Below are 23,906 nucleotides of genomic sequence, written 5' to 3'. Positions count from 1 at the left end.
GGTGTAGAAAAATATGTTACGTAAGTGTACTATTATACTGGTATATTGAAGAGCCATATATTGCTTTCATTTTCCAATAGGGTGTATTGTGTTCAACTTGCCTGGTATAAATGTCTTGTTTGCTGTTTGTTATTTCTGTAAATGTCCCCTGGAACACCTGTAACAACATTAATGTGATTAATTACTATTACAATTACTTCTCCTCTCTTTGTATTTCTCTTTCTGATAATTCAGTAGATACATACTTCCAGCCATTACACCTTTCTCCAAGGTTAGAGAAAAGCTATAAAGCTAGAATCTGCCATTCAAAAATCAACATGACAAATCATATCCTTTCAAAGTGCTTTTCTGTAGGAAAATGACCCTGTTCCTATAATATCAAAACTTTGACTGCAAATAGCAAATTCTCTTCTTTTAGCCAGACTGATTGGATAGCGCTAGATTCTTGTAGATGGTGCAATTAATAGAAAAATTGTCTGCTCCGAAAAGGACCAATGACGACCTAATGTACTGTCCAAATAAGATATCAAATTGAGCACCAAATTGATTTTTTTTTTTTTTTTTTTTTTTTTTTTTTACATGAACACTGTATATTACAAATCAATATTGTTATTAGGGACTAGAACTAAGAATCAGTCCTATGTATACTTGTACTTCAGTTCAACCAGAGTACTTGGTTACTGTATATGGGTTAAGCCAGAAGTGTGCTCAGGAGGTGCTGGGAAATCTGGGGTTTGAACAGAAATATTATTTCGGATGACTGAGGAATTTTCAAGGAAGGAAAGCCTGAAGTGCCTCCAGGTTAGATGAGGGCTGAATGGTAGCCTGTAGGGTCACCATATAGGTCTTCGATGCCTTCATTCTGCAAGTCCCATTTTAAAAGCCTCAAGGCTTGCTCAGATTGTCTTGTAAATCCTTTGTGCTTTGGCTTTTTTGTTTATAAAATGAGCAGAGCCATATTTATCATCACTGGTAATGGGACTTGAAATGACTGTGGAAAAGGTGAGTACGTTCATTCCGGGTGCCTGATGCTGGAACCAGAAAGAAGAGCAGAATTAAACACAGCATAAAAAGGCAGTGGAGAAGAAGGAAATGCAGAGTGCCACGAGGCAGAAGTGACAAATACTCATATAACAGGAACTGGTTGAAGTAAGGCCTAATTCTGTCTCTCCGCCCTCTCAACCAGAAGTGGAGATTGAGGCCCAGCTGCCAAATTTCCAGCTGGAAGAAAGAGTAAGCTTGCCTTATTGCAGTGTCTGGGTTAGAAAGTGAGAAAATGATGGGTATTAAAATAAAAAAAAAAGAAAATAAACGGCTGCAGTGACTGCATATTCAGTGAGTGGGATGGATGTTGGGTCAAGGAGATGACTCCTGCTGCTTCACTGCAAGCCAAGGGGGCATTGCACATCACCTGAAAGGGAGCTGTGGGGAGCTGGGGGATGGCCTCTTCTCACAGATAACTAGTGATAGGATTAGAGGGAATGGCCTCAAGTTGTGCCAGGGGAGGTTCAGGTTGGAAATGAGGAGACATTCCTTCTCAGAAGGAGCAGTCAGGCACTGGGACGGGTTGCCCAGGGAGGTGGTGGTGTCACCGTCCCTGGGGGTGTTCAGGGAAGGGCTGGACGTGGTGCTTGGGGACAGGGTTTGTAGGTGGCACTGGTGGTAGGGGGTGGCTGCACCAGGTGATTTTGGAGGGCTTTAACAACCCTAATGACTCTGCGAGTTACACTCATGGCTCCCCCCCACCCGGGCACCCCCTAAAGGCGGCACCTCAGCCCCTCCGGCCCCGCCCCCAGCCCTCCCCGTGGCGCCCCGCCTTCCTGCGCGGCTTGGGCCTCGGCGGCCGCCGTCGCGGCTCACGTGACGGCGGCGTCACGTGACGGCGGCGCCAGTCGAGCGGCGGCGGCGGTGGCGGCGGCAGCGGCGCGGGGGAGCTGCGGCCGGCGGGGAGCGGAGCGGGGCGGGACGGGGCTGCCCGGCCTCCCGCCGCCCTCCCGACGGGTGAGGGAGCGGGGGGGGGGCTCCGGGGCGCCGGGCGGGTGTCTGCCGGTCGTGGGGGTTCAAGGGGAGGTCGGTTTCTGTGTTTTTGTTTCTTTTTTTTCTTCATTTATTATTTCTATTTTGGTTAAAGTCGTGTTTTTGGTCAGTAACGCGAGGGAGCTGTGTCTGCAGGGGGTGGGGCAGCGGGTGCCGGTTTGCTCCGGGTCCCTGTTGTAAAGGGGAGCCGGGAGGGGCCAGAAGCAGGCCGGGCCAGGAGGCTGCAGCCGGTTCAGGGCGTCGGGAACTGCTGCTGCGGCCGGCCCTGCCAGCAGCGCCTTGTTGGGGCATCAGTCAGCTGGGGATTAAATCATAAGGGAAGGAGAAAGCAGAAGTGGTGAAGGTCACTCTCCTGGTCCGTGTAGCATGGCTCTTCGTCTATATGACTGGTGTTTTTGTTTTCTTTCTGAAACTGTAGTTCATGTGTTTGTAGGCTTCTTTTATTTATCCTCTACATTAAGAGACAAATAACTAAATCAGTCCTGAAGTATGGTTAGGAGACAGCTGCACGTGTGCACAGGATTTGAAGTCTTATCGTCAGTCCTGATTTGGAAGGAAAATGGTTTCTACTGTCTGTAGGGCTCCTTGAACATTCTAGAAGTGTAGCATCTATTGAAATAATTTAACTTGATTAATTGAGAACTGATAAGATGGGAAGTTATTTAATACAGGTTTATATCTCTTATTTTAGGAAACTTCTGATTGCTTAGAGTTTAGTGTCCAAGTATAGTATGCCCTTGTCTGCTGTAGGGAACTCACACTTTAGATGCTTTATATAACTTTAATTTCTCAGAAAGTACTAAAATGTTTTTTGCAAATGGGACTACTGAAAAGAAGTCTTATTTTTTTCCTTAATTATCAGCAAATATTCTGCTCTTTAGGACTTTAACAAAAGGTTTCAAATCTGACTTGTATTTCCAGGTGCATTTTAAATATCAGTGAAGATGGATATCCGAGGTGCTGTAGATGCTGCTGTCCCAACGAATATCATTGCTGCCAAAGCTGCTGAAGTTCGTGCAAACAAAGTAAATTGGCAGTCTTATCTCCAGTAAGTAAAATATCGCCACAAATCTTTTTTGTTTTCTTTTTAGGCTTCTTGGGCTTTTGGGTTGCACTGGAATATTGTTACAATGTGGAACAATCTGTCTCGGTGTCATGTGAAGGGTTGGAAAAAGTTTATATTAAATGCAAGTAGTTGGGGAATTTTTTCTTATTACAAGAAGGAACTCTACTTATGTGAACTGAAGACAGTAATAACAAATGTAACTTTGTGTCAATGCTTGGTTAAAGAGTCTGCTTTTCTCCTTACCAGTGAAAAACCTTTCTCAATTTTAGCTTTATCAGACAGGTACTGAAATAAATCTGATTTACAGTAAGAGTTGTTTTAGGTGTAGGTAGAGTTTCTCTACTGGTAAAGTGTCTTTTGTGTAAACACAAGTTGTGCTAGCAAAACTGGTCTGGGAAAACAAACTGTGCCTTAAATAAAGGACAAATTGTCCTGGACAGCAGCTGAAGCAGGTAAATGCTTTTTATTATTTTTATTAATGTAGCTGATACTTTTGGTCTGGGGAGAGCTGCGCTGTTAGGTAAGAGCAGAAAGTAACAGCACAGAAATTGGTGGGAGAAATATCGTCTAAAGAGGATACAGGGACAAGCTGAGGAAAATAAATTTGTGTATGAGGTAGGGAAAAAGGAAAATAACAGACCTTTGCTACTTTTCTTCACTCTAATCTGAAGTAAAATGTGAAACACTTGGATCCCTGCACTCCTGACCAGTACCTACGAAGAATACCAGCAAAGTGTGAACTGGTATTGTCTCTTGATTGTCCCCCTGTGGCAGCAAATTACTTCAGTTTTAGTTGCTCTGTAACTGAAGTGGTAGATATCTTGATGATTATAGAGGTACAGACCATGCTGATAATGCTTTGTGTTTATCATTGCACCACTTCACAAAAGATGATTGTTCTTCCAGATGGCTGTGATGTATATGTAAATATTTGCTAGACAGTAAAATAAAAAAGATTGCAAAACTGTACACAGGGAAGCTGGGAAATGCGTTTACAGCAGAAGCTCATGAATGACAGCCTACTACAGAGCACTGTGCTATGGAGCTCAGTCCTGCCTATTTCATTTGTTCAGTTGTAATTATTTTTCCCACTCTTCATGGTAAACTGGATTAAAGAACTGATCTGTTGAAGAAACATCCTTTTTCTGGGTTATTTTTCAGGTGATTCCTGGTTCAGTTAGTAGTGTGATGGCATTACAGTGGCAGTGCAAAAGAGCAAGGTTGGTGTGGTAACTTGAGAGTGGCAGCTACCAAGAGTTTGTTGACACGTCTCTGCGTGGCTTTTGCTGTTATTGTATGCATTGTTATCCACCTGGTAGGAAATGTGTTCTGGGGAAGCCTCTGTGGCTGTTTCAGTGCTGTTCTAGTTGGAAATTGGCAGTAACTGGATGGTGGAAGTACAGCTATTTACTGCTGGTCTGTTGAGTATGTGGTATTCTCTATCTCTAGTGGTTCAGGCTACTGGGCTGGTAAGCTGGAGCTGTTGTTGGTGTAGGGGATGGTTCTGTTTGGCAGAGGGCTATATTTTGAATATATAATGTAGTATTAATTACTTGAATGTGTTTCATGTGGTCTACCATTTATAACTCACCTTCATTCTTGGGGTTCTCTCTCTGTGGTGATCGATGAAGATTGGGCAGCTTTGTTTTCGTCACCAACTTCCCATATAACTTCTGACCAGCAGGCGGACTTGATGGTTCTTATTCAGGTCCTTGGATCTGACTTTGTTCTGATATGCAGTCTGTGAAAGGAGAATGTGTCAGTTATTTCCTCTCTTTGGGTTAGTCAGGTTTTGGAGGCTATTGTAGTGCATTTGACTAATGTTTGTCGCCATACTGTGAGACTGCTCAGTTCTGGGTGCCCTCTGTATGTCAATGACAGCGTGTCCTGTTTATTATTGCTCTGAAATAAACGTAATCCCTGTGTTCTGTATTTACTGATAACAGGCTGTCTGACTGAGGTGGCTCCAAGGATGAACTCGAGTGGTGCCAGAGGGATCGCAGAGCATTGTGAACTGTGCCTCCTTGGCTGACAAGCTTGCTTATCGTTACTTACTGGAAAATATTAGCAGAATGTCTGGGATTTCTAAAGAGGAAAAGATTATTTCTGTTTTTTGAACGTGTCCTTTCTACAACAGCCAAATTTGGTCATGATAATGTCTTTGAGGCTAGTGCTTTAAGGGATTTGTTGAAAAGTCAGCTAGTGCAGCTATATTGACTGGCATTTCTAGAATGAGGCATGCTGTATTACTGACTGGAAACTGCTGGCTTCTGGTGACCTGTTCGGGGCCCGTCAGAGTGGTTTGTTCTGTCCTATAGAGTAGAAGGAAGCTGGTGTACTGATGATTTTGAAGGACACTTCTTTGTTCTCTTCTGAGCTGCTGTTCTGGCAGTCTGTGCAGTTTGTGAGGTGAACTTCCACGTAAAGCCTTCACCACTGATGGAGACTTACTGAAGTCTTCAGATATCTTTACATTAGAGGAAGGAATTTTGTCTGGTTTTCTTAAATTAACACACCAACTCAGGCGTGACATAATTTGTGTTCTTAAGGATTAGGTAGCATTTCTGTACTTAGAGTTTTAAAAAAGAAACTTCCCAAGAAATCTTGATTTTAATTTATTTTTTTTAATCTGGCTGTGACAGTTGTGTAAAGATGGTTTAAAGACTGCACCATTCACAGCACTCTAGGGGTCTGGGTCACAGAGGAAGGACTTCTGAAGTTCCTTTCTGCTCTCTCTGTTCCTCAGTGGAAAAATAAAATAGCTTACGAGCAGTTGGTCAGGCTGCAGCAGCCTGACTTCTGTAGAGTTAACTCAAGCTAAAGATTAACTGGCATACTGTTTATTTCATCTCTGAAGGTTGTAACTGTAAACTAAACGTCAAACTAACTCAGCTGATGACTTTGATATTTTCTATGTGTGTTATTGGCATAAAAAAGTGAAATATTTAGGTACGACAACTGGACATGTCACCTGCGTTTTCCAGTGTTCACCATTCCAAAATTAGGCTGTGGAAACCTTGTTTCTTTGATAGTGAAACTTACAGCTAGAATTCAACACAGAACAGATGTTTCTGGGGGAGAAAAAACTAGCAAACCTTAAAACTGTAGGGGATCTTGTTATCTTTTGGAAACTAAATGTCGTTGAGGCCATTAATTCTGTACAGCCTTTCCTGCCTTTGGATCTTGAAACTCCTAGTAATTTAGAGATGTTGGTGCTTGCTGTCAGTGGGAAATATGATATGCTGCTGTTTTGTTCTGTGGGGTTGCTGTCAGCATTTGCCTCAAGGTGTCAGAATGCCTTTGTAGGGTACCTTTTCCCAAAGGAAGGAAACTTTGGTTTTGTTTTCTAAGGGTAGTAAGTGATTTTTTGGAGAAGTGAACTCGTTTCAGAGATTACATCTTACTGCACTGCAGGTTTTCTAGGTATACAGCATTTGACAGTACTCCCTGTTTAATCAGCTGAGGTGCCTGGTGGCTGACTTGTATTTAGCTTCCCATGTGTCTTCAAGTAATTCACAAATGGTTGCGAATTCTGATTTTAAAATACTTGTTTTAGTTTTCCTGGGGGTGGGAACTTTCTAAAGCAGTTCAAGCGTTACCTCAGACTTCAAAAGCAAATCTTGTCTTAGAGAAGTTTCCTAACTTGTAGGTTTTAACTTTTTTTTTTGTAAAGTATTATAGATAATTGCTTAAAAGAAATCATGCCTTGACATCGTGGTAGGTAGCCCTAAATGCAAGCTTCACACTTGTAGCAGATGGTACTTAGTGTTTTTTTTTTTTAAGGGGAGGGAAGTCCATAATTTTAATTAAGTCATTCAGACAAAGAAAAGGAGGAACAGCAGTTGGAGAAAATGTATAATAACAAAAATAAATCACAAGTTTCTGAATCATTGTGAGAGACCAAGAGGTTTAAAAAGTGGTGATCTCACATTCATGCTTTTAAAAATCAGTTTACGGTCCTGTAGCTAGTGCCCTCAAAGGCAGGACTTTGTTTCAAACACAGAGCTTTGGTAACAGGGTTACAGAACCCTTGGTCCGAACCTGATTATATCCAGACAGCTGAAGCTCAGTCAGAATGTTACATATTGACAAAAGACTGTGTAGACATGTCCTGGAAAATAAAAGCAATGAAATCGAATGGTTGTTAAGAATAGGGATAGAGGGAAGCTTTGGTTACCTTGTTTGCTTAAAGGGGTTGGGAAATCCCACTTTTCCTTGAAAATCAGCATATGTTTTCTAATAGCCTGCCTGTAAACAAGCATTGCACTTCTTGGGCTGAGGCTTTTTTCTACCATTAAAGCTGAAAATTAAGGGTTCACCTTAAGTCATCTTTGAAGTGCTTCCGAAGTGGCAGTATTCTTATAAACACTTGTTTATAGCTGGCATCCAGGTGTTCCTGACTTGGCCAGCATTGACTGAAAAAAGAGTGGCTGCTAGTCATGCATCATTGTGGCCAATATTGTTAGCAAATGAATTGTCCTCTTTTTTCATCAACTACTCAAACTCTGTTTTTAATAGGTGAGAAAGAAGACTATTTAATCTAAAAGGCATGCGGTGGCAGCATGGTCACTGTTGGCTAATTATTTTTTCTCTATAATTCAATTTTAGTAGAAACTACTGTTAAAGACTACCACAGGCTGCATGAATCTTCTGTGTAGTCAGTCTTAATTGCCTTTTCTCAGCACATATGAAGATATTTCTTAAAAAAAAAAAAAACACAAACAGCTAGAATACAAGAATGGCACACAATGTACGGATTGCTTATGTTTTTGCTTGAAAAGTAAGTGTGAAAAAAGATGCCTCTAATGAGGCTTTCCTGAGATATAACTGTTTAAGGAAGAATAGAAATGAGAACATGTTGTACATCTTATATTTCTGTAGTTCATGAGTTTGAGTGAGACAATCACAGAAAACTTGTGCTTTTACTTGGGTTTACAAGGATTTTAATGGAACCTTTATTCACAGAACATCCAGAAACTGACCCAGGACATGGAAAAGATGGGTCAAAAGAATCATGCTATATAGCTTTGAAAAGTGGAGGAGGCAGTTGACTCAGTGGAAATATTAAGAGGAGATCATAGAATCATAGAATATCCTGAGTTGGAAGGGACCCTCAAAGATCATCAAGTCCAACTCTTGACACCGCACAGGTCTACCCAAAAGTTCAGACCATGTGACTAAGTGCACAGTCCAATCTCTTCTTAAATTCAGACAGGCTCGGTGCAGTGACCACTTCCCTGGCGAGCCTGTTCCAGTGTGCAACCACCCTCTCTGTGAAGAACCCCCTCCTGACGTCCAGCCTAAATTTCCCCTGCCTCAGCTTAACCCCGTTCCCTCGGGTCCTGTCACTAGTGTTAATGGAGAAAAGGTCTCCTGCCTCTCGACACCCCCTTACGAGGAAGTTGTAGACTGTGATGAGGTCTCCCCTCAGCCTCCTGTCTAATATTTTAATCCTCTGTGATTTGATTTTGATGATGTGCACGATTTTCTTCTTTCCTGCAGCATTCCTGATATTAACTAGTAAAGCTGGTCACCTATTGGTCTTGGATTTTCAGGACTACCTGATTTAAAATTAGTTTTCTTATCCTAAGACTACCTGACTTATGCTATTTTGACTTGTTCATTGTTTGGTGTGATGGTAAGTTTTGCACTGTAACAAAAATAAACAAACCCCAAGGATATTCTGCCAGCTCCTCAGCTGAGTCAACAGCTTTCTGGTGGCAGTAACCCCTTGAATATTGCTATTTGTTTTAGCTAAGGAAAAGACCAAATGGAGATCTGTTAGCTTGTAATTGTCCTGCAGCAGTTCACTGTCTCAAGTCCTCTTGCTATGTATATGGATGGGCTCGTGGGCGTATCAGCTTTTAAATTATCAGGAAAAGCTGAAATGTTAATTTATGAAAGCTAAAAATGTATTAGGAATCAACCTCTACGTACTTCTGAAAATTCTCTTCAATGCTTATGGCAAACTTAAAATAACAATTTTATTTTTCACCACTTATTTCAGGTTGGATTAGACTATTACTCATAATTATGGCATAAAGTGATAGCTGTATGTATTTCAGTTCTTTCAACTACTTCCATCATGTTCAACCTCTGGAAGCTTAAGAATGATTTAGAGAATGCTGTTGAACAGAAGCACTGCACAGGGAAGGATTCAGAGCGATTGTTCTGTTATTAGTTTTAAATTCTGCACGTGAGACTATCTACAAAAAGGAGCCCTTTATGTTCTGCTGTGGGATATAGGATTGGTGAAAATGATTGTGCTGAGATACCAGGTTGAAGAAAGTAAGGTTTTTAATAATTTATTGTGTGTTGCTAATGGTTTCACACTTTGCTTTTCAGAGGGCAGATGATTTCAGGTGAAGACTGTGAATTTATTCAAAGATTTGAACAGAAAAGAAATCCAGAAGAGAAACAAGAGCTGTTGCAAACTGAAGGCAACCAAGTAATTTTCCTTTCTTTTTAATGATACCTTTTCAGGGAGGGAGAATGGAAGGAAATTTTCATACCAACTTTATTTTAATATTGATGATACAGTTAAGATGTTGTGGAAGAAGTATAAAGCTTGTATAAAAAATTACTTTTTGCTAAATATAGGATGGAGATTTTCCTAATCAGTCTTTCAAGAAAGCTGCTGACTTTTGCTGGGGAGTATTTATCTCGTTTGAAAGCCATAAAACAATTTGTAAAGGGTAATAATCAGTGACAGAAAACTTTTCTTTGTTGTAGAATGCCAAATGTATTCATCTCTTACTGCAATTGAATAAAATGTTGGGATGCTTAATGTGTAAGACTTAACTGCGAATTAATGAGGTTCTGTTTTGTATTATCAAAAGGAATGAACACACTTGTTAATATTAATTTTAATGTCTTTTATTTTCTAGTGTGCTAAAACATTTATAAACTTGATGACTCACATCTCGAAGGAGCAGACGGTTCAGTACATTCTGACTATGGTTGATGATATGCTGCAAGTAGGTCAATAACCTCTCTTATTTTCAAGTCTTTAAAGGAATGTTGGTATGTTTACTTGGTCAAGTTCAAGTCTAGTGAATGTTAGTGGGTCTTGTGCTTATGGGTCTTGATGTTAGTACATCCCCTGTAGCTACAGCATGCAATAAGTGATACCCTCTCCTGTGCTGTGCTTTACCCCATAGGTAGAGGTTATCTCTGGCCCACACAAACAACTGCATTAGTTCTAGCTGGTTACAGAAAGTAGCTGGAAATAACCATGTACTTGATTCTGTCATGTTCAACTAGATGCAGATGCTTTCTCGACTTTATGGTCATGCACTGATGTTTCTGTATTCAGGGCCTTACCATGTTACAGCAGTGTGAACTTCTTAAAGTTAAATGATTTAAAGTTGTTCAGGCTTTATGGCGATAGAGCAGAAAAGAGGTGTCAGTGCAAGTTTCTCTATGTATATTTGCTTTTGTTTGAATTGGGATGTCTTTCATTTCAGAAATTCTGCTTCAGTTTCTGAAAGGCTGTGCTGGCTTTTGTAATGCTCTGTGACACTTCATTATTCAGAGATATCTTGCTGCTGGCAAAGAGGTTTTGTGTGCAGGTATCTGCATCACATCCCCCCAGAGCTGCCTAGCCCTTCATGCTTCTGCTAGACAAAGCTGAAACAGGGCTTCTACTTTGTTTTGATCTTGTTCAGATGGTAAAAATGCTGACAGTGATACCTTATGGACCTTCTGTTGCGCACTTCCAAGGTGCAAGGTTCTTGTTGGAGAGCAGGATATTTATTGGCCACTAATTCTGTGGCTGAATTTAGTGCAGTGCTCTGCAACTGGCAAGCATGGAAGAATCCACAATAGTGGAAATGTCTCCTTTTTTTTGCCTTAGTGGGCTTAATTCAGTACATCCAAGATTTTAAGCAATAAGTTGTTCATGGTGCCACTGATTCTCCCAGTGAAATTGTTTTGAACAAGGATGCCTGCTGTATGTTCATGAGATGAAGGAACAATAATTGAAAGCCATCTTTGATAGCTGAAACTTCTAGAAGCTATAATAATTAATAACATCCAGCTTTTCTCTGTGATAATGACAATCTGTGTCTATTTTCTTTCAATACTTTTTTTGTGAGGTTGTAAAAATCATGTCAACTGTGCTTTGAGTGTGCTAGAAGCCCAGCTGGCTGTCTAGGATCGTTCCAGCAGTTCTATTTAGGGGTTTGGTTGTCATTCTAAGGAAGATTTCTTTCGGAGGCTGATGTGGAAATTGCCTTCTGAGAACATCACCATTCTGTTTATGCAGATGGAGAGTGTTTGCGTACTGGATCCCCAAGAAAGCATTCATTTCTCTAATCATGTGCTAAATGCTTGGAACGATTTCTCTGAATTAGTGACCCCATCACACTTCACAGTCTGTTAATTGTGAAATCTTTAAGATTTCTACTTCTGCAGAGTAGTTAGTGGAGGGAGCAATACCACCCAAGTGAGCTTCACTTAACATCTGGCATTTCTGAAAAAGGATAATTAATCAACTGTTGATCTGGATGTTTAGGATTTCCTCTTTATTGATCTAGTCAGCTGCCTAGAAAGGTGCAGCACTACGTATTTCAGGGCCATCAGCTGTTCTCCAGTCCTTTTTCCTGTCATTGTGCCTCACCTTAACAGCAAACACCAGACTGATTTTCTGATTGACAGCATGTTGAAGTTATTTCAGCTTTCCTGCTTACAGACCCGTCTCCTTTGTAACTATGCTGCAAACTGTATTCATTGACCTTATTTTTGCTCTTCTTAGCTAGGCTTTGTGTAGCACAAGTATAGATGCTAACAGTGACTTTATTTGATCAAGCTGTCATTTTTCCTTAAACTAGTTATCACAGAGCTGAGGCTCTCTGTGAAGACATGGTGTTTCTGAGATCTTAAGTCTTTTTTTTTCTTTTCATTCCATAGTTTGAACAACAGAAATTGAGTTTTTGAGCTTTTTGATATGTCTCAGAGTATTAAATGCTTGAATGGTGAATCTCTGGAAGAGTTATGAGGATCAGATAATTAGCGACATCTGATCCTCCCTAGGAAGGAGGCAGGGCAGAAATTTGCAGCCCAGTTGGTGCAACAACTTTGAAACTGTAAAGAAAGGGTTGGCTGCAACTCTGATACTTGGTAAAATGCCAGTATTTGGATCTTGGATATGTTCAGATTTTGTGTTTAATGGAAGGTACTCCAATAAGTGGACTTGCCCAGCTGATTTTTTTCATCCACATATTGTTAATCGTGTGCTGTATGAGTGGTGGAAAGCTCTTCGGTTAGTGGAGTTTGAAAAATTCGTGCAATAGTGGAGGCTGAGATACTGTTATTGTGCAAGTTTCCTAATTACAGTGTCTTGAACAGTTTCATCTTCCTTGATAGAAACTGTGTATTTGTTTGAAGTAGCTTGACTTCAAAGGGAAGACATCTCTTTATAATAAAAGCTTACTATCCACCAGGCTAGATAATATGTGGAAGTGCTGAGGAAAACACGACTTCATGTACTTTATTTTCTCTAAGAATATATTTCAGGCACTTAGAGCTGCTCTTTCTTCTTCAGGCTTGTGTGGCCTCTTTTCTGCTCTGCTTTAAGGTTAAAGCTGCTTTGCGCACTGGTTATTACATTAAATGCTAGAAGCAGCTGTGCAGAGTGCCTGAGTTCAGGCACTTGTGATATCCTGGGGTTCAGTGTAGCAGCTCTGCAGAACAGACTTGTGGTGGTTCTGTCCTCTTGGTGCTCAGGCTGCCCAAGGTGAACTAGCTGCAGCTTTGGAAGAGCTTGCTTCCCACTGAGGGGAGTTGAGAGGCAGGGCTAGCTTGTGCTTGTGGTTTTGGTCATAGAATACACAGCCAGACTCAACAAAGGGGAGGAGTGTGGAAGTGACAGTATGTGAAAGACTTCCTGGATTTTATTCAAGCATAATGACAAATGGCATCACTTAACTAGTCTCTCGTTGTGGTTGATCAGAAGGACATATCAATTTTTACTGTAACAGGTGTTGGAACACTGAGATACAATTAGGGTTTCAAAGCTTAATTCCACTTTTCTCAAATCTCCAACTTCAATATTAGTGTGCTGAAAAGGACTGTATCTGCAAGTAACTGTCGAACTGAAAAATTTCCAGGCACTATTACAATCCTGGATACGCTCTGATAAAGTGTATTAACATATAATGATGAGCAGAAGTACCTCTCTCTTGTTGAATGCTCTTACACTTGTATCTTCTGCCCTCTCCTTATTTTTACAGGAAAATCATCAGCGTGTTTGTATCTTCTTCGATTATGCAAAACGTGGTAAAAACACTGCATGGTCCTACTTCCTGCCGATGTTGAATCGACAAGATCTTTTCACTGTGCATATGGTAAGCTTCAAATGAATCCACCTCTGAAGACGAAGAAAAATGCTGGCTTTATTTTCCTTTTGGAGTTTGAAACTTAATCTACTGCCTGGACTTCAAAGTTTTCTAGTTGGAGTCATTCTTAATATAAGCTGGACTTAACCACTCTTTAGAAGGAAAAGCTGTATTGTTTGCTGATGTTTGGGTTTTTGGGGGACTAGAGTAGATTTTAAGGATTCAGAAAAGAAAGGATTTTAGATTTAGGCACAGTAAGGTGTAACTAGAGAAGTAAATTCTGTAACAGCTACCAGTCTATGCTCCTCTTCCTATATGAACATCAGAATTTCAGTTCTAATCCTGTGACAAATCTTGCTGAACGTTACTCTGTCAAATTTTTATAACGCTGCTTGAAGTCTTCTTAAAATGGTTTGTAAGCATACTAGGGAGGAAACAGCAGCTGCTGTTGTAGTGGGTTTACCCTGGATGGCTGGAAAAAAGGCCCCGCCCAGTTGCTTGTCCCGTTCCCCACAGTGGGATGGGAGAGCATTGGAATGGTGAAAGTGAGAAAACATGATTTGAGAGTAGGTAGTTTAGTAAGTGAAGGAGGCTTGGGGGTGGTGGTGGGGTGGCAACAAACAGAAATGGGGCAAAAAGGCCCCAAAAAACAGAACAACAAATGATGGAAAAGCAATCCCTCACCACCAGCAGACTGATGTTTAGCCAGTCACTGAGCTACTTTGGAAGCTTCCCTACCAGCTTTCTTACTGAGTGTGATGTTATATAAAATTGCAAAATGGTTTGGGTTGGAAGGGACCTTAAAGATCACCCAGTTCCAACCCCTGTCACAGGCAGGGACACCTTCCACTAGCCCAGGTTGCTGAAAGCCCCATCCAGCCTGGCCTTGAACACTTAACTCAGAACATAGCTGTTTGAGTTCAGGTCAGATGTCCTTGCTGTGTCTCTTGCACCTCTGTCCAGCCTACTTGCTGCGAACGCCAAGTGAGAAACAGAGGCAGCCTTGGTGTTGTGCAAGCACCGTTTGGCAATATCTAAAACACTGGTGTGTTAGCAGCTGTTTTGGTCACCAGCCTAAAACATGGCACCATGTGGGCTGCTATGAAGAAAATTAGGTCCATTGCAGTACAGTGGCAAGGGCCCTGCAATAGACTTCCCACTGCATCATGGAGCTGTATGCAGGTAAACTAACACCTGCTTCAGTAATTTTTTTAGACTGTTTCTTTATGTATAAGTTTAGCTCAGATATTTCTGCTTATATGCTGCAGGCTGTAGCACATAGTTACTTTAAAATAATTTGAGAAGGCTGGCATAGAAATGCACTCCTCTGATTCCTTGTGTGTAGTCTTATGCTGTAGACTTAATGAAAACTCTTAGTCTGGCACCATTTTTATGTCTCAACCTCATTCTTAAGTTCTACCTTTCCTTCTGGTTTTCTGTTTTTCTTTCTGTAGGTTGGAACCTTCTTCCATCTTGAAAATGACTTGCTTCAACTTAAGTACAAAATACATGGTTGCAAACTATTAAATTTGTGTTGGCATTTGCCTTAATTGCTTAAAGTAAGCGTGCTCATGTATGTCTTAGATTATTAAGTGTCTTTTTGCTGGTGGATTTCTGACTTCAGTAGAATCCTGCAGGCATATCCCATTGATAGGCCCGTTCTGAGTTCTTTGGGGCTTTGAACTTCAGCAGCTGCAGCTATCTGATAACCTTGTGAAAATACACCAGTTACTAGGAAGTAGAAGCAAAAGAAAGCTGAAGAAACCAAATTACTAGGCACAGGGATAGAAACCTGTTTTCCTTGTAAGGGGCCATCCTTTACCTAAACTTGATTTCTGGAGCTGGTAGGACTGTTCTCTGACATTGAATACTGAAACTACTGGATTTGAGAATCTGTTAATTCCATTCTCTTTCAGGCTGCAAGAATTATTGCCAAACTGGCTGCTTGGGGGAGAGAACTTATGGAGGGCAGTGACTTGAACTACTATTTCAACTGGATTAAAACTCAGCTAAGTTCACAGGTAAAAAGCTACTTCTGTTTAAGCTTTACAGTGACTCTACATTTAAAAGTTTGAATTAAAATTAAAAAATAAGACTTGATTTTTCTGTTGGTTACTGTACGTTGTCTACTGGGCAGTAAGGAACCATGACGGTTTTCTGTCTCACTGCATTGTTTTGCTTCTCCTAGCTTGTTTCTAGGAAGGAAAAATCCCATGGCAACAGGAATTGAATGTGGAAACTTTTTTCCAGTTTACTATAAGTCTTTTTGTAGTTGCCAGTTGAAACTAAATAAATCCTGATTTATTTGGACAGAACTTGTATGGCATTACCTCCTGCTTCCTGCTGGCATGTCCTTCAGATATGAATCTTCCTCCTTTGCCTCCTGTTTTGAGGTTTACCTGTTTCTTCACCTCAGTCCTTATCAAAACCTTGTGATTCATCATTCTCTAAGGTAGTGCCAAAACAGAAGTAGATTACAGAGAACAGAGAAACATAATTCAGTATGTTTAGTAACAGTGTATTTTTGCATAGGTTTCCTAATTGTAGTTTTATTAAGAATTCTGTTTTTCTCTGAAAGAATCTTAGAATTTCTTACAGAAAGATTCAAAAGAGCTTTTGAATCCAAAGATAATGGTGGATAAAAGTCTTAAATCTATGCTTAAGCTAAAAAGGAAAAAAAATGAAATTGTGGCATGCCACGATAAGCATATTCCTCTAGACATGATGGTGTGTGTGAAAGAAATACAATATATTATCATAATATATTAACCAGAAAAAATATCTAATAAATTCTTAACATCTTATGACTAGAGGGATGGGAAAATTGTAGCGGTGTTGGGAACAGCCTTTCTGTATGTGTGAAGGACAGCTCTGATTTTACACTTTTTTTTTCCCTAGAAGTTACGTGGTTCTGTGGAAGCAGGAGCAGTCTCCACAAGTGATGTGAGTGTTTCTTTCGAGCTTTTCAATCTGCTGTTTAAGGCAGGTGATAACCACTCCTTGGATTAAGGTGCAGAGGTGTTCTGATATCCATAATAAAGAAAATGCTTCAAATGGAACTGTACAACAACAGAGTGCCAGGTGATGGCGCCAAGAAACAAAAGTATTTTTAAAATCACCGGTTTCACAGAAAATGCTGGCAGTGGAAGTATGTATTTCCAAAGTTGGATTGGGTTGTGAAAACTGTAGATGTATCTGGTATCCTTATTGATAAAACTTGAAGGAATGGTGGGCAAATTCATCTAATATTTGAACGATGCTGTTTAGCACCAAACTGTCTGACTAATATGAGACAAGGTATGAAGTTTCTGGGTCTTGTAATGTGCAGAACTTACAGCACATCAACTGTTAAAGCAAACATTGCCCTGGAAACTTCTGTAGCATGAAATTGCAAGAGTGCTTTTGAAGCTATAAACTGTTTATATTTGAATAGCCTGAATTCAGGGGAAAGTGGATTGTTCTTTTCTCATCAGTGTTCATTTACATTAAATTTCTTGTGGCTATAATGGGTATTAGGCTCCAAGATGAATTTAGGCAGTATAGCAAATGCAAGTGATGATAACACTTGATTTTCATCTTTGTTGTGGCGCAGCGAGGCAGTTTATTTTGCCTTTTGAACGTGGAGCGGGATTGTGTGGGTTTTGTTCCTCTTGTAACCTGAAAGTGTTTGTAGTCTTTCAGAAGACTTAAATATGAGCCTGGAATTTGTTTCCTTTCTAAAAGCGGTCATAGCTTTAAAGCATTAGCTTCCTGTAGAGAAAAGCCTCTTAAATTACCACCTGACCGGGATTTAAAATAGTAAAGATGAAAGACTGCTATGTATGGCCATAGGTAGGGGGGAAATTACAACCTGAGAGTGGTAGCTGAAGTATTTCAGTAGGTTGTGTGTAGTTCAATGTCCCATACTGTTAGGTTGTGTTAGGCTCTGTCATATGGCCATATGACAGTAAATAGTTCTATTGCACGCCATACCACTTGCTGCAGAGCTGTTTAGCAGTTCCAGTTTGGTTAGAAATGTGTTCATTGTGCTTTAGCACTGCATGGATGTACCACTGCAGGGTCCCAAAGCAGCAGAACTGATGGTACAAATATGTTCCAGGATAATTAAGTTGGGCAAGTTTGCTGTTGATTTTGTTTCTGATTTCAGATCTTGCTTGGGTTGCGTTTCCAAGCAGGTCCTAACTAATTTATATCAGAGTAAACTGGTGATGCAATTGTAAAATTTTAGATTGGAAGTGATGTCTGGGACCTCAGAAATTTCAATTGTAATAGGGTTATAAGAGAATGCCTTAAGAAGTTCAGTAGTACACAGGTTGGTGATGCAGATAAGTTAATACATTACTTGGGGCAGAAGTGTTTGTGTTTATACTATATAATTTGCATGAAAATGTGAGAGCAAATAGCTATCCAGTGAAATAAATGTTATTTGATTTGGATCTAGGTGTTTGGAATCACTTTTTACAAAAAGGTCTTAAAAATAAGGATAAATTCATTCTGTGACCCTCATCAGATACTGTTCTGTTTATTTTATCTTATTTTCCTATGGGCTGGCCTGATTCATTTCTTCCAGTAAATGTTTGAAAGGTTTGACCTTGAGTTATGTGACTGATCTACCGTGAGACTTTTAAGACACTTAATAAAGAAAAAGGCTTATAGGAAAAAATATTTTATCTGCAGGGTGTCTGAGTGTTAGCGAAGATAATACCAGAATCTGAGCACGGAGGGAGAATAAAATGCCACTTCTGTAATACCTTGATCTTTCTTTTTAACAACCAAAAAAGCATTTTTGAATTTCAGCTGATCTTGTTACTACATGAAAAATACGTACATTTAGAGTTAGAAAGCTGTTTAATGATTAAGTCTGTGACAGTTCATAAAGGAATCTGGATGAAAATGGAATTCAGCGATGCATCTCACAGCATTTTTCTGATGTGAAAGTTTTACTCATTTTTCTTTTCTTGGCACGGTGTTATGTGGTAAGACTTCAATGAATACAGAAAAAATTAAAATGCAGGGCTAAAGTTTGAGGATGGTTTTGTGTACTCATCTTCCTAATGTTATCTTTTTTGTGTAAATACACATCTCGTTATGGTGAGCGTGGTCCTCTGTGGCACATGCATAGGAAAGCATAAAGCTGTAATGGCATCGCTGCTGCTCTGAGTCAAGAATGGAAATGGGAAGAAACTGAGCTCAGTTCCTCTGACTACAAAGGCCTCCAGCAGACTTAACCAGGCTCTGTAAAAGTTGGCTGATTTATTTTCTGCTATGCTCTATAGAGTAGTAATTGATTCAGTTGATCAAATGGCTCTGGCACTATAATCAAACAGAAGGTAGCCTTCATATGTGCTAAAAGAAGGCACGTTCAAATGAGCTATCCATAATCTACTGCTGGCATGGTAAAATGGCATTGCTTGCATAACACTTCTTTCCTATTCAAAATGCTTCTGTTTGTATTTTGCTTTCTGCCTTTCCTTTTCTTGTCCTTTTTTTTAATTTAAATAGGGGCTTGGAAAGCATTATATGGGTGAGCCTTTTTTAACTCACAAGTGTTGCTGAAGAAAAGTGTACTGAAATATGCCAGTAGAGCCTAGCTTGGAAAACTGAGCTTTAGCCTTTGCCACCTAACTCTTCTTGTAAGAAGTGATGTGTTCTTCTTTCCACCCAGAGCTCCCAGTACGTGCAGTGCGTTGCTGGATGCCTGCAGCTGATGCTAAGGGTCAACGAATATCGCTTTGCGTGGGTAGAAGCAGATGGGGTAAACTGGTGAGCTTTTTTTTTTTTTTTTTAACTTTATTTGGATATACTTGACCTTACAATAGCATTTTCCCCAATGACTTCTTTCGGAATAGAATTCTCTTGCAAAAGACAGCTTCTTTGTCGGAGTACAAAACGTATTTGTGTTAAATTCATACAGCCAGACAAATAAACTGCAGATGTGGGTACCAATGTGAGGCCTTAATGCTGCTTTACTCTTCATGGAGTAGACATAAATATCTGAAGGGTAATAGACCTGCTGACTGCCTCCAGCTGAAGATGCTTTGATTTTTTTTTTTTTACTTGTTACAACAAAAACTGAAGAAATAATTTTCTGTTAATTATCATCGTCTTTCAGTTTGAAATTAAATAATTCCAGTATATTAGTGAAAGGAGAAACTAAGAAATATGTTCTAGAGCTAAGATCCCGTGTCTTTTTTATTTTATATATGGCTTCAAATAGACCTTAGTTCAAATTTACTTCACAATTAGTTTTGCATGAGGCTAGGATGGTATCACTCATCTTTAAAAATTGTAAGTAACTTTTCTGTCATGTATGTCTGTTGGGGACAGTGGCTATACAGTTTTAATTTTAAGAAAAAATGGCACTGTTCTCTGAGCTGGAGAAAAGTCAAAGTGTTCAGTAAAATTATTTTGGGCAGTCATTGGTGGTATGAAATTTGGCAAGGGTTAAAAGCTGGGTTCTGCACTTGTGATGCCTGACACAGCTGCAGGATGGGAAATGTGACTGGGGAGTGGCCCTGTGGAGAGGGACCTGGGGTGCTGGTCAACAGCAGGCTCAATGTGAGCCAGCAGCATGCTTTGGCAGCCGAGAAGACAAACCCTATTTTGGGATGCATTAAGAATAGCAATCTGGTCCAAAAAAGTGATTCTCCCACTTTAGTTTAGTGTTGATATGGCCTCGCCTTGAATATTCTGTGCAGTTCTGGGCTCCAGAATATAAAGGGATGTTCAGGTACTTGAAGCATCCAGAGGTGGGCAACAAAGCTGGTAAAAAGGATGGTAAAGGGCATGTCCTGTGTGGAGAAGTTGGGGATACTTGGATTGTCCTGTCCAGAGAAAAGGAGGACTAGAGGTCACCCCACTGCTCCCTGCAGCTTCCTGAGGAGGGGAAGCAGAGGGAGGTGCTGGCCTCTGCTCCCTGGGAACTGAAGACAGGATGATTGGGAATGGCACAGAGCTGTGCCAGGGGAGGGTCAGACTGGATGTTAGGAAAAAATGGCTTTATCATGAGGGTGGTCAAACACTGGAACAGGCTTCCTGGTGAGGAGGTTGATGCCCTGTGCTTGTCAGTGTTCAAGAGGCATTTGGTTACTGCCCTTAATGATATGCTTTAACTTTTGGTTATGTCTGAAGAGGTCAGGCAGATGCACTAGATGATTTTTGTAGGTCCCTTTCAACTGAACTATTCTAATTTTAAAATGAAAGGTCAAAATATGTGTCAAGATGATGCTACTGAAACAAAATTTTTCACTAAGGAAGCTGATACAATAAACTATTGAAGTGTTACAGTAAGTCTACATTTCAACCTTGTTTCACTGTTGAGAAGTTTTGAAAGTAATTTTTAATTGGGTTAGTGTTTATTTGGAATGCACTTGTAAATTGCTTTTTAAATTTTCAAAAGTTGAGCTGAACAAAGCTTCTGTATAATTCTTTTCCTCAGAGGTCTTGTGATACCATTTCTTCTCTGGTTATACTCTGTATGTTTGTCCTGTTACACCTATAACCTTTTTTTTTTTTTTGAAAACTCACATGTTAACTAGTGATTACCTCAGCTCAATTCAGATGTTAGATGGAGAAATACAATTACAGGAACAAATTCAATCCTTGTAGATTTTGTTCTGCCTTTTTACTCTTCTTTCTCAACTGAAAAAGCAGCTCCGTTTCTCCTGGAATGACATATAATGCTCGAAACTTCGCACTGGAAAAAGAATCTCAGTAAACTTGAAGGTGGATACACTACCACCGTAGTTCAAATTGGAAAAGCTTCTTTATGGCTGTATGGCTGAGGAGGAAATAAGCATATTTTTTAAAGATGGCTTTCTGAACAAGCTGCTCATGCAATGATAAATACTGGTGCAGGATACTGTGAAGTGGGTTGCATACGCATCTCAGCAGCTCTTTCCAATAAGTTCCTGTTACACATTTATTTTCATGTTTCTGTGCAGAACAATACAATGTATGCAGTTAATTTAAAATCAAATTACACTTCTGTTAATTTTTCAGTATCATGGGAGTCTTGAGCAACAAATGTGGCTTCCAGCTCCAGTATCAGATGATTTTCTGCGTGTGGCTGTTGGCGTTTAGCCCTCAAATGTGTGAATATCTCCGCCGGTATAATATTGTTCCAGTGCTGTCGGATATTCTTCAGGAGTCAGTCAAAGAGAAAGTGACTAGAATCATCCTTGCAGCATTTCGGGTAAGTGTCTTTGGACTGCAATCTTCTCTCAGGTGAGCAGATGTTAGATGCTGCTGATGCACAGCTGTTTCTGTTAGGCATTAGGTATCCTGGAATGAAAGCTTAATTGTCCCTTTTTGTGTGAGCTGAGTTTTGGTAGTAGACATGCTGCTGTGGGTAATGACTATTGTTCAGTCTCTTAAAATGAGATCGATAAAAATTTTCTTAGTGCAGGCTGCTTGAGTTCAAGATACTTTTTTCTGCTGGTCCTAGTCTAAAAGACTGGAGTTCATTAATATCTGATACATTTCTGCCTTATGAAGCAATTAAAATTAATATATTTTAATATATTTTAATCAGGTAGCTCTTTGACTTGAATTCTATCTCCTAGTCCAAAACCCTTGTCTTGGTTACTCTGTCAAGATGAATGAGGATTTGTTGAAGACAAATTTGGATGAGGAGAGGGTAGTTGTTGCTTACTGACTTGCTGATCAGCTGTAACTAGCTGTGTGAAGGTGCTCAATCTATGACTTAAATGGTCTCTCTAACCAAAAGCATCTGTCACTTGAAAAACTGGATGAGGCAGATTATAGGAACATGATTTTTATCCTATTAAAGGAGGTCAGTGATGTGAGGTATCCAGTTGGACTATTCTTACTGTATCCATCTCTTTAGATGTTCTAGTGTGCTTTAGGGCCTTGACGCTAGGATTAGGCAGGGAGCTACAGCAAGACAACTTCTAAAAAAAAAAAAATAAAAAAAAAAAATTGAGGGGCTCAGCAGTTCATTTTCAACTTCTTCCAATTCTTGAAGTTATAAACAGGAGAAAAAACTTCTAGTTCTTAGGGTTGGTGTGTTTTGCAAGACAAGACAAAAATCAAGAGAAGCTTTTTTAATAAATAAAGGCTGAGAAAGAATAAGATGGTTCTGTTACAGGCTTCAGGGAAAATTGTCTGTTTTCTTTTTCCCAACACTGAAGGTAAGTGGTAGCATGAGCATGAGGTTTTAAACTGGCTGCCAGGAAATACAGATTAGAAATTAGATGTTAGAACTGTGAATTCTGAAGCAAAGTTAAAATAGGTAGTGGAGGCAAAATAGACCTTTTTCTGTGTGAGAGGTTGCAGTATTAGTTTTGGGGGTCGTGGGTGTGATCTGTATAAAGAAGTAGGCTTGAGAATTCTCCAAATCATGCCTGCTGTCCTGCCAAAGGCTTGGCATGAGGCTTAACGACTTGAGTACATTTTCTTTACTGTCTGACTTCTAATTTGTTCTGGTTTACCTCTTTGGTAAGTTAGTTATATGAAGTATGTAATTACATTTTTATCTGTAAAGCAACTGTCTATGTTATATCATTTAGTTTCTCTGTTTACCTATTAAAATTTTTTCCTTGTTTTCTGTATTTCTTTGATTTCATTGCGTTTTATGCCCCTCTCATAGCTGTGACTCATTTTGTACTGTGAAACTTATCAGTGAATAGTTCAGTGATCCATTCTACTTAGTCCTATGTTTGTATTTTCCTAATACATCCTTTCACTATAAAAAGCTTCAATACTGCTCTTTGGTGTGAGTTATGTAATAGTATTTGGAGTAGCTGTCTATATATCTCTTTGGAAACTTTATATACCTGCTCCTTAAAAGACAAAATTTAAGTTCAAGGTCCATGATTTGTTCTTTTGTTAGCACTTACAACTCTAAGTAGGTAATTTTGCATTACTTTGTGTAAATTACCTTCTCTTGCTGAAATAGAAATGCATCTTTTTCCACACATTAATGGCCACATACAATTAACTTTAAAAGCAGTAATACGACTTACTTTCAATAGGCAAATTTTAGTAGTTCTTTGCAGTGTTCTACCTTACTAATAACTTAAGTATAGGGGTTCTGTGATATAACTAATGATGCAGTCTAATTTCTTCTGTGTGGTTGCATAGCTTATTTCTGGTAGGTGTTAAGGCTTATTTATATGGACACACCTTCTGTTTGCTAAGGACAGCATCTTTTACGTGGAATTTATCTCATGGAAAATGTAGGTGGCTAGCTCTGAACAACGTAATTTGAAGCTGATTGAGTAGAAACGTAATGAATAAATGACATTGGAACTTGACTATTACATTCTGTGCTTCTAATTCCAGTCTTACCAATAAGCATCTCTTTGAATAAAAATACATAGAATGTTCCCAATTTCAAAAGAAGCTGATCTAATCCAGATGCTAGCTTTTTAGATAGAAAGATTACTCCTTTTTTTTCTTAAAAAGGCTTTCATGCTCTGTACCGATGTTGCACCCAAAGCTAA

At 39.7% G+C, this 23,906-nt stretch overlaps 1 protein-coding gene across 1 annotated transcript in view; it reads left to right on the top strand.

Moving 5' to 3' along the window:
* Nucleotides 1-1,883: 1,883 nt before the first annotated feature.
* The window catches only part of ATP6V1H (ATPase H+ transporting V1 subunit H), a 40,106-nt gene continuing 18,083 nt past the window's right edge, over nucleotides 1,884-23,906 (top strand). Inside the window, exons 1-9 of the mRNA XM_082755018.1 lie at nucleotides 1,884-2,001; nucleotides 2,959-3,085; nucleotides 9,449-9,551; nucleotides 9,991-10,080; nucleotides 13,336-13,449; nucleotides 15,357-15,461; nucleotides 16,339-16,383; nucleotides 19,106-19,203; nucleotides 21,442-21,634. Coding sequence (XP_082611144.1) covers nucleotides 2,982-3,085; nucleotides 9,449-9,551; nucleotides 9,991-10,080; nucleotides 13,336-13,449; nucleotides 15,357-15,461; nucleotides 16,339-16,383; nucleotides 19,106-19,203; nucleotides 21,442-21,634 — 852 coding nt within the window. The 5' untranslated portion in view covers nucleotides 1,884-2,001; nucleotides 2,959-2,981. The remainder of the gene's footprint in view (nucleotides 2,002-2,958; nucleotides 3,086-9,448; nucleotides 9,552-9,990; nucleotides 10,081-13,335; nucleotides 13,450-15,356; nucleotides 15,462-16,338; nucleotides 16,384-19,105; nucleotides 19,204-21,441; nucleotides 21,635-23,906) is intronic.

Source organism: Aythya marila (genome assembly GCF_965140915.1).
Source record: "Aythya marila genome assembly, chromosome: 2".
Lineage (NCBI taxonomy): Eukaryota > Metazoa > Chordata > Aves > Anseriformes > Anatidae > Aythya > Aythya marila.
Note: the sequence above shows the minus strand (reverse complement) of the source record. Positions and strands in the feature narration are given on the sequence as shown.